General features: G+C 35.9%; 2 protein-coding genes across 3 annotated transcripts in view; both read left to right on the forward strand.

Annotated features, from left to right (window-relative positions):
- The window catches only part of LOC117906874 (aspartic proteinase-like protein 1), a 26,599-nt gene extending 22,314 nt beyond the window's left edge, over nucleotides 1–4,285 (forward strand). Inside the window, exons 2-9 of one of the 2 annotated variants that reach the window (XM_034820133.1) lie at nucleotides 27–511; nucleotides 651–878; nucleotides 967–1,105; nucleotides 1,186–1,256; nucleotides 1,362–1,464; nucleotides 2,405–2,465; nucleotides 2,639–2,710; nucleotides 3,813–4,285. In XM_034820133.1, coding sequence (XP_034676024.1) covers nucleotides 264–511; nucleotides 651–878; nucleotides 967–1,105; nucleotides 1,186–1,256; nucleotides 1,362–1,464; nucleotides 2,405–2,465; nucleotides 2,639–2,710; nucleotides 3,813–4,051 — 1,161 coding nt within the window. In that variant the 5' untranslated portion in view covers nucleotides 27–263 and the 3' untranslated portion in view covers nucleotides 4,052–4,285. Of the gene's footprint in view, nucleotides 1–26; nucleotides 512–650; nucleotides 879–966; nucleotides 1,106–1,185; nucleotides 1,465–2,404; nucleotides 2,466–2,638; nucleotides 2,711–3,812 lie in introns of both variants that reach the window. The other variant, XM_034820132.1, reaches the window with a different exon arrangement.
- A 4,856-nt stretch (nucleotides 4,286–9,141) lies between these two features.
- Nucleotides 9,142–10,477, forward strand: LOC117907321 (heavy metal-associated isoprenylated plant protein 23-like). The gene is made up of 2 exons (XM_034820823.1): nucleotides 9,142–9,822; nucleotides 9,942–10,477. Exons 1-2 carry the CDS (start codon nucleotides 9,669–9,671, stop codon nucleotides 10,235–10,237), a joined length of 450 nt encoding a protein of 149 aa, XP_034676714.1. The 5' UTR covers nucleotides 9,142–9,668; the 3' UTR covers nucleotides 10,238–10,477.
- The last annotated feature ends 125 nt before the right edge of the window (nucleotides 10,478–10,602 follow it).

The following is a 10,602-nucleotide window of genomic DNA, read 5'->3' on the forward strand; positions in this document are numbered from 1 at the left end:
TTCCTACTTACAAGTTAGATGAATAGGTTAATTAGTGTAATTAAGCAGAGGCTGCACAGGGGAAACTATATTATTGTTGGTATATCCTTTTCTCTTTGTTTTATGCTTGTTTTAATTTTTGTTGCTAAATAGGTATTGACCGAACTGCAAATGTGTTTGCTTCAATTGATTTGTGCAGTAGTTCAGCTAAGATTGGTAACAGGTTTTGCAGTTAATTCCAATAATTGATTGGTAGGTGTTCCCTCGTATTTGGGACATCTATAATGCAGGGTAGAGATCTGAATGAGTATAGCCCATCTTTATCAAGCACCAGCAAGCCCCTATCTTGCAATGATCAATTATGTGAACTGGGTTCAGACTGCAAAAGTTCAAAGGACCCTTGCCCTTACCTTGCTAACTACTATTCAGAGAATACCTCAAGTTCTGGTTTGCTGATTGAGGACCGACTACATTTGGCACCATTCAGTGAACATGCATCCCGAAGTTCGGTGTGGGCTTCAGTCATTATAGGGTGTGTCTATATTGTTTCATCTGTCCATTTTTACAACCTGATGCATTTATAAGTTTCATTAATCACAATTTTTTTTTTCATAATTATACTTAAGCTCATGATAGTTTTTATTTCTGTTGTCTGTTTCCCTTCAATGCAGCTGTGGTAGGAAACAAAGTGGTGCTTTTTCAGATGGAGCGGCTCCTGATGGTCTTATGGGATTGGGACCTGGGGACCTTTCAGTTCCTAGTTTGCTAGCAAAAGCAGGATTGGTTCGAAATGCTTTCTCAATTTGTTTTGACGATAATCATTCTGGGACAATTTTGTTTGGTGACCAAGGACTTGTGACCCAAAAATCTACATCATTTGTGCCTTTAGAAGGAAAATTGTATGCACTTCTATTTTCTGGCCTCAGTCTTATAGATGCTGTAGTATCCTTGGTGTGCTTTTTGTAATTAACTCTAGAATTATTTCAGTGTTACCTATCTTATTGAGGTGGAGGGTTACCTCGTTGGGAGTTCTTCTCTTAAGACAGCAGGATTTCAAGCTCTGGTTGACAGTGGAACATCATTCACATTTCTTCCATATGAAATTTATGAAAAAATTGTTGTGGAGGTGCTTCTCTTGTTTTTAATTCTATAATATATATTCATTTCCTTGTCAGCTGGCTAACATGCTTCATTTCTTGATTATAGTTTGACAAACAAATGAATGCTACAAGGTCCAGCTTCAAAGGGTCCCCCTGGAAGTACTGTTATAATTCTAGGTGGATTTCGTGTACTAGACGAGGAGGATTTTGGAAGCCTTTTTTTCTCATTTTTCTCTTGGAGTTGATTGTTGGCTTTTTTATTGTTTTTGTTTTTTGCAACAGTTCACAGGAATTGCTCAACATTCCTACTGTGACACTTGTGTTTGCTATGAACCAAAGTTTTATAGTACATAATCCTGTTATTAAGTTAATCTCGGAGAATGAGGTGAGCAATTCTATTTCTTTCTGCAACTATAAAAATGAATCAATTTCATTTGTATGTAACTTTATGCACTAAACATGAGCCATGATCATTTATACTTAAAAGTATTGGTTTACAACTAATTCCTAGTATAACCTTAGTGTACCTTTCTGCAAGCCTGAAATATTTTTCTCTGAGAGTTCCACTAATACCGAATCACCTGAATTTCATACTAGTCTGCAAAATTAACTGTGAGTGCTTCATATACTATTTTTTACTCAAGTAAATTTCCATCTCCCAATCTCAAGCTTCTCTCCTATGGTTTCCATTGAATTCCTGAACTTCCCAGAAGAAAAAAGTATTTAATTTGGTATGTAGTCCTAAGGAAAAAATTGCTTGTAATATCAGTTTGAAATAACTGTCACTTACTGTGTCTTTAGAATTCTTCTTCACTTCTGCTGGATGTACAGAATGAATCCCCAATATATTTGTATTTTCTGGGTTGTTGATTCCTCAAATGCAGTGGAGGACTAGTACCACATAATATCTTACTGACCCTTCTTTAGATGCAGATTTGTCAGCCTTGAGGTCTTGATACCTTAAGATCTTAATTTCATTGTAGTACCCAATTTTCCTGTAACGATATCTAGTTTTTCGTAACACCCAATTTCCCTGTAACACTATCTAATTTTCTTACTGGCCTGAAAAGCCAAGTTTTTCTCTTGCTATTACATCTCTGTTGCTAAAGTTAAGAGTAGTAATTTCTAAAAATGTCCAGGGATTAGCGTAAACAATTTGAATTTTGTGGATTTAGTTTCCTGCATCACCTGTGAGATAATATTAATGTTTTTGCCTTGTACATATTCTTATTGATAGTTGATTTAGTCCTCTGGTGCAAAAGCTGTCCATGCAGTTGAATGTGGTTACTGGGTAAATATCAACTGTCTTGGACTTTGTGGTGCAGGAATTCAATGTTTTCTGTTTACCTATCCAGCCTATACATGAAGAATTTGGCATCATTGGCCGTGAGTACACCTCTATGCCTCTTGATGCGAACACAAAATTTTAGTTTTATCTCTTCCTTCATCTCTCTCTCTCTCTCTCTGTATATATATGTATATATATATAGATAGATATATATGTATGTGTGCATATATACACACATATCTCTAACAGCAAATGGACTTATATTATGCAGAAAACTTCATGTGGGGTTATCGCATGGTGTTCGATAGGGAAAATTTGAAGCTGGGTTGGTCTACTTCCAATTGTAAGTTACATTATGTTTTCCTGCTTCAGGAGAAACCGTTGTCTCTAATCTACCAGATACCTTGTTTTTTGTTGTGGAGTTTGTAGATATAGGTTATGCTTTGATTTCAGATATGCTTGCTAATGGATTGTTGACATGCCAGACTATTGACAACAGTACACATATGCCCACACTTGTTCAAGACCAGCTTGAATAATTAAAAAGGATTCACCTTTATTTGGCTTTGAAAATTTCTTAAATGAGTGGCCTTGTTTACCAGAAAGAGGAAAAAATCTTCGAGTTTACTACACCTTTTTGGTATAGGGGCTATTATGAATTCACACTTCGTTATATTTTCTGCATAGACTCAAGAACATCAATAGATGCATGTTACTGCTGTATGGATGGTTGTAGTAGTGGCTACATTCCATTCCTACTATTGGTCAGGGTGAAGTCTAACTATTGCATCGCATGAGAATATAGCAACTCAACTCAACTCAACAAAGAGGTAGTAGCATTGGAATAATAATACCATTTTTAGAAAAGTTAGAAAGGCAGGAAACTTTATATTACATATTATTCATGCCATGCACTTGTAAGTAATATTAAATAACAGACACATCTGTCACAAGTGCAACTGTAAATAACATTTTTTGGTGTTACATTGATTTTATGCATTTCAAGTGCAAGGGTATCGGGCCGAGAGGTACACATCTCCAAACAACATGGACTTTTGCTATTCAAATTCACAAGTTTAGGATTTAAAGTCAGCTTGGGGAATTTTACTCAAGCCCCATACTGTAAAAAGTCTTTACCATAATCCAAATGCACATGAATCTGCTCATTAAATATTTTTCTGGTTTTTTGTTTCTTTCATTTCTTGTTCCTATGGATTGCATTTGGATCCAGAAAGAAAAGGAGAAGCAACTTTCTCAAGCATTTTTCAGCATTTTCCTTTCCTTCTCTTAATTCTAGTCCAGATTTGATTGGGAATCTTTTTCAATCTAAAAGCCTATTTTAGATGCTTTCTGTGATTTTATTTTTTGACATGCTTCCACTCAGCAATGCTTATAGCCTTCAACTGTCCATGCACGACTAATATTGATCCATGTTGCATCCACAGGTCAAGATATAACCGATGGTAAAATAATGCATTTAACACCACCTCCAAATGATAGATCTCCAAACCCACTGCCCACCAATCAGCAACAGATGACCCCTAGTAGGCATGCTGTTGCTCCTGCTGTTGCTGGAAGGACTCCCACAAATTCTGCTGCAGTGTCACCTCTTGCTTTTCCCTACTGGCTCTGTTTGGTGAATTTGCTGCTAGTGTTGATGCGTTTGTTTGTTCTAGATGTCTAATATAAACTCCTCTCCGCATCCCCAACCAATGTAAATCATAGTTCCCCAACAATGAAGGGAGGTACTCTTTTGGGTCATTGTATTGATTGGTTATGGTAGGTAGAATTTTCTTTTTGGTGGTTCTCTACTTTCAGTGGTAGGTTATTTTTAGTTTTTGTTTGCATATTCATGAACAGATTTAACTATCTCTAATTTTATTGGTATCGTAGTTATAAATTGTGGAATTAAGAAGCACAACCTGGTAAGTTTATGCAAAGTAAGTGATGCAAGTCTATGAAAAGATTCTGTGAGCTTATTTATTTCTTCTAGGGAGACAGGTTTTAGGTTTTGGTGTTATTTAAATGAAAATATTGTGTGGACGATTAAATGGGAAAAATCGCCCCAAAGGACAGCAAAATCAGTAATGAACAAAATTATGAAATGTAAGGCTTCATGATTGGTTGTGGTTTTATGCCTAGCCCTGGCAGATGCCTTTCTTCTTTTTATCCTTGTTATAGAGATGATGCTGTTGTTAACCAGTCGGCCAAGACACCAAGCATGTAGCAACTGCCTTTTCTTTGTTATTATTATTAAAAAAATCAATTAATTGATGGAAGGAATGATCATTGACTCGGAGCACCCAGTCATCTTTGTTACACGTCCTGGAATCCAGTAAATCAAACTGACGCAGTTACGATAGAAAGCCGCGGAGCCGAGGCTGATCGGGGTTCGTCAGCATGTCTGTGCAATAGTGCTTCAGATTTGAGTTAGGAAACTTTTGAGAAGTATTTTTCTTTTTCATCTCTCACCGATTTACTCTGGAACTGGAAATTTATGCCACGTGTGTTAGGGCTCGCGTTATCGGGACCACTGCAGATGCCAGATGGACGCGCCTTCTCAACTGAAGATGATACTTCCTTCATTTGACCTGCAAAAGATGTCCGGACAATGGGTCCGGACACACCCTCCGATGGTTTTGTTAGCTTTTATCTCTAACATTTTGATATTATTACTTGGACCCTCCTCTTTTGGGAAAGAATGCTTACCTTACTGTGTAAGGGTCTTTTATAGTGTCAGAAACTTTGTCCCCTTTAATGGTGGGAAGATTTTTTGGCTTGTCATGATGGTGTTAAGATGGTGGCAGAGCTATCATTATCCTGCAGGTAACTGTCAGAGATTATGGGAGGAATGACTTGCCGTCATCCTTGTCTTTTTGCTCTGCAGGCGGCGTGGTGCAGATCGTGACAGGTTGTCTAAAGTGACCTAGGAGGGTCCCGTCGAGCATGCTTTTAGTAGTATGAATAATGATGGCTCGCGAAACGCGGTCAAGACTTTTGTCTAGGACGCTAGCATTGGGTCCGGACAAGGGAGTGTGGATAGCATGCTGGTCCCATGATCATCTAGATGAAGAGTTGAGAGTGCCATGTGCCCCATGAGGAAAATCCAGACAGAGGGTTGGACGTGTCACGTGTCCAATGAGGGAGTGCTCTGTGAGACTGCCACGTGTGCGTTTAGGGGTGGTCCCTACAACGTGTAACTCATATATAGAAAGGACTACTAGATTAGGTACTAAAGAATATTATGCTCAGAAAAGGCTTCCAGAAAAAACATTCCCGGGAAAGTTATGGGCCTAAGAGAAACCAACGCAGATGCGTGTGGGACACTGCAGAGATATGGCTATGTCCCATGTAGCCTTTTTTTTTTTATTTAATAAAAGTGGTGGGTCAGTTAAGCTTGCTGTCAATAATAGAGTTTCTTTACAGAATACGATTGAGATGTTATTAGATGCGTTGGGGCCTTCCACCTTCAAAGCAGGCTCCTCTTGTCTTTACCGGAATGCCATCCTTCATATACTATTGGGGCCTTTTGCAAGCCTGCTTGTTCGAGGTTGGTCCAACTAATTAGTTTCCAGCATTTATGCAACTGGATATGTACGTTAAGAAAGCTTGAACGATATTCATGGTCTTGGAGGCCGCCTGTTTGGACATTCTATGCCTATTGATTCCAGTAAGATATATCAACTATTGTAAAATTATAGTGTCATCAGTGAAGTTGATATTTGTCGTCACAGAGTCACATTAATGGTGATCGATGCATGCAGATTGCCTAGCTACATGATTTGAATGAATTAATGTCAGTTTGGTTGTTGGGATCTCGAAAGTTTGTATCCATCTTTGACATGATAGTGATGGCGACTTCAAACAGTAATGGTGATGCAAATGGTTCCACATGTATCCCACCTGGGTATGGCACATACATACCGAGAATCGACAGGACGGTGTTGGCTGGGGCCATCAGTGATATTATACAATTATGTAGCTTGTGTCGTGAATGATGGGCACGGTCTGTTCTCGGTGAGTCGGTCAATACAAATTTAAGAAAGCTACATGGAAGTTGCAGCCCATGGACTTTTCTCAACAGTATGATAATTTTAAAAAATTATTCTTAAATTATTATAGTAAAAAAAGTTATTATAAATATATGATAGTTTTTGCCATCTAGGAGAGATGATGAACGGATAATTTTTTTTTTTAAACCAAAATCGTCTTTTCAAAAGATGATTTTATTTCCATTTAAAAAATAAATAAAAATTTAAAAGGGAAATCGTCTCTTGAAGAGACGAGTTCCCATGAAAAAAAATAATATTTTTTTTATAAAAAATCCCAAATAAAAAAAATAAAAAAATCAAGAGATGAGTTCCCATGAAAAAAATCCCAAATTATAAAATAAAAAAAAAATCCTCTAAGGAAACCGTCTCTTGAAGACGATATTCCATTAAAAAAAATCTCAAATTATAAATATATAAAAAAAATCTTCAAGAAGAGACGATTTCCCAATTTTTTATTATTTATAATTTGGGATTTTTTAAAAAAAATATTAATTTTTTTCATGGAACTTTTTTTTTTTTTTTTTTTTTTTTTTTTTTTTTTCAATTTGGGATTTTTTTTAATTATTATTTTTTCTTGGGAAGAGTTCCCTTGAGGTTTCTTTTATTTTTATTTTTAATTTGGGATTTTTTTTAAAAATATATTTTTTTTCATGGGAACTCGTCTCTTGAAGAGATGAGTTCCCTTGAGGTTTTTTATTTATTTATTTATTTTTTTATTTGAGATTTTTTTAAAAAAAATATTATTTTTTTTCATGGGAACTCGTCTCTTCAAGAGATGAGTTCCCTTGAGGATTTTTTTTATTTAAAAAATATTAATTTTTTTTCAATGGAACTAGTAAAAAAATATTAATTTTTTTTCAATGGAACTAGTAAAAAAATATTAATTTTTTTTCAATGAAACTCGTCTCTTCAAGATGAGTTCTTTTGAGGATTGTTTTTTATTATTTTTTATTTTTTAATTTGGGATTTTTAAAAATTATATATATATATATATATATATATATATATATATATATATATATATATATATATATATATATATATATATATTATTTTTTTTTCATGGGAACTCGTCTCTTCAAGAGACGAGTTCCTTGAGGATTTATTTATTTTTTTATAATTTGGGATTTTTTTCATGGGAACTTGTTTCTTCAAGAGACGAGTTCCCTTGAAGATTTTTTTTTTTTAATTTGGTATTTAAAAAAAAATTATTTTTTGAAGAGAAGCGTTCCCTTAAGGATTTTTTTTTTTAATTTGGGATTTTTTAAAAAAAATATTATTTTTTTTCAAGGGAATTCGTTTCTTCAAGAAACGATTTCCCTTGGGTTTTTATTTTTTATTTTTTTTATAATTTGTAATAAATATTAAAAAAATATTAATTTTTTTTAATTGGAAATCGTATCTTCATTTTGAATTTTTATTTTTTTTTAATGGAAATAAAATTGTCTTTTGAAAAGACGATTTTGGTTTAAAAAAAAAAAATCCGTTCATCTTATCTCGTAGGTGACAAAAACTACCATATATTTGTAATAACCTTTTCTATTATAATAATTTAAGAATAATTTTTTTAAATTACCGTACTATTGAGAAAAGTCCCCACTTGTTCTTCTCCACGTACTTTTAATACTAAAACATATGGTTAGTATCTACATATCAAACGATGGAAACTGCTGATTTTACTATTTGCACACTGTACAAATGATCAACTGATGACAGGATATGGAGCACTGCTGTGTTGGCGTTCTGTCCTTGAGTGGAGCCATGGCTCTGGCCCAGCAGAGCAATGGAAGAGCCTAGACGCATCTGGTGTCTCGGTGGTGGATCTACCATTATATCAATCAATGCCTTGCAGCTCCCTCTCCCACCAGCAACCTCTACACAGTATACTCACTTATGAATTTTTGGGATCATTTAAATCTCTTCATTTTAGTATGATTATGTACATTTTGCTTCCATTCAAATGGAGGAAAATGGAGATGTTTGCCTGTTGAACACGGCAGACAAAACAAAATGCCAAAAAAACCAAAAATAAAAAATAAAAAAATCAGCCAAACAAGCCTTTGTCGTGAGGGTGGTGGGAGGCAAATGGGGGCCTAGGAATTTAAATACAGAAAAGGTGGTACTTTAAAATATATTCATCTACTAGCCTTGTGCCGTCTGTCATAGTAGCCAGATCCATCTGTGGCATTATCATCATTATTATTATTATTTTTACGTTATCCACCTTTTTTCTACAACCCACCGCCCAATCAACCGAACACTTGACAAAAATGGACAATGGCAAGCAAACAAGATAGCTTTCTACCTGTGGGAAGCTACCACCCTCTCCATTGGACTTTTGTTTCCACGCTGTCTATATATCGACCATTCATTTGTCCTTGTTGCCACCTGTCTTCAGGATAGCATGAATCGTGGCAGTGATCCAAGCACCCAAAATCCATCTCAGCTCATCTCATCACAATCAGGAAATCCATACATTTAGGTTTGTATTACTTTTTTCAGGAGTCTCTTTCCTGAAGCGTTGCTCTCAAACTTTGCTATTTTACTTTCATATTTCGTGTACCCTAAGCATTGGACTCTCTCTTTTTAAACTCAGAAAAGTTTAGCCAGATTTGTGAAGGCAAATAAATCCAGGTTTACTTTAAGCACTGTTTAATGTTTGGGTGCCTGCTACCTTTTGTTATATCAACATGTATATAACGAAGAGCATGTGGTACTAAAAAGTTTACTTACATGAGAGCTAAAGGTACTGAGAGCGTGCAGCCTTCGGAGTCTTTTACTTTTTAGGTCTGTTTCCTTTCCAAGGAAGGAGCGAATCTATAGGTTGAAGGGGAGTTCCCTCTAGGAGACTACTACAATTCTTTTATTTCATAAAACAACTTTATTAGATACCTTTCCAACAGTCCCACCTCTCTTTTTTGGATTCTATAAATTTATGCAATCCTTCAGGACAGGAGTAGTCTCTTAGCTTCTCTCTTGTCACCCATCAGCCTTTCACTTCTCATTACCGTACTCCTGTCTCGCATTTCTCTAGCTCCCTGCTCATTAAAACTAAAGGAGGTTTACGTGTGGGCCTTTTCTGCAACCTTAGATTGATTTTGTTTCTTTCAACGTCCAAAACCCTTTAAGCTTCAAGCTTCTCCTGAAGCTTTTGCATGTCTTTAAAGTTTGGTTTAGTTAGTTTCATATCTTATATTCTCCTTACAAGTTACAACCGCTTCTCTAAAATCAATCAAAGAAACAAAAAAAATGGGAGTTGTAGCTACTTTGGAATACTTTTCAGACCTACTCAGCAGCAAAAAAGGGAAGAAAAGGAAGCAACTGCAGACGGTAGATCTCAAAGTCAGGATGGACTGTGAGGGCTGCCAGCTTAGAGTCAAGAAAGTTCTTTCTTCGCTGAAAGGTATATTACATATTCATCTGTATGGATTTTTCAATTTGTCCCTGTATGCTGATAATGGATAGCTTAGATGGGTTTGAGACAATTAACAGTATTTTTCAATCTTTTGTAAACCTGAGCAGGAGTAAAATCTGTGGATGTAAACCTGAAACAACAGAAGGCGAGTGTTACTGGTTATGCAGATGCGAAGAAAGTGCTGAAGAAGGCACAGTCAACAGGGAAAAAGGCTGAGCTTTGGCCTTATGTTCCATACAATCTGGTGGCTCATCCCTACGTTGCTCAAGTTTATGACAAGAAGGCACCTCCTGGTTATGTCCGGAGCTCGGAGAACCCTGCCATCACTGCTATGAGTCCACTGGAGGAACAGTACACCACCATGTTCAGCGATGATAATCCAAATGCTTGCTCCATCATGTAAATTAATGCAACCGAAAAATGTAAATCGAGTAATTAGTTACCATACAGCTTTGGCCTATGTGTCCTACTGGAAAACTATTGTACCGTAGAGTTTTTCTTAAAATATATTTGAAGAGGTCTGTGGTGGACATGGGGGAACCGGAGAGTCACATGAATAGATAGAAACAGTGTGGGTTGTTATGAGATGGCTATCAGAACTGTCCTTCACATATTATATATGATGTTTTTTGTGATTTCAGTACATGCATGCTTTTTCTAATACGCTGAAATTTCCCTTTCAAACAAGTACTCTATATGGAAGGATGGAAATTTAGATTTTCAATTTTGCCTCAAAACTTTATCCATGGCCCCGAAATTAATTAAAAT

Source organism: Vitis riparia, chromosome 18 (assembly GCF_004353265.1).
Source record: "Vitis riparia cultivar Riparia Gloire de Montpellier isolate 1030 chromosome 18, EGFV_Vit.rip_1.0, whole genome shotgun sequence".
NCBI lineage: Eukaryota > Viridiplantae > Streptophyta > Magnoliopsida > Vitales > Vitaceae > Vitis > Vitis riparia.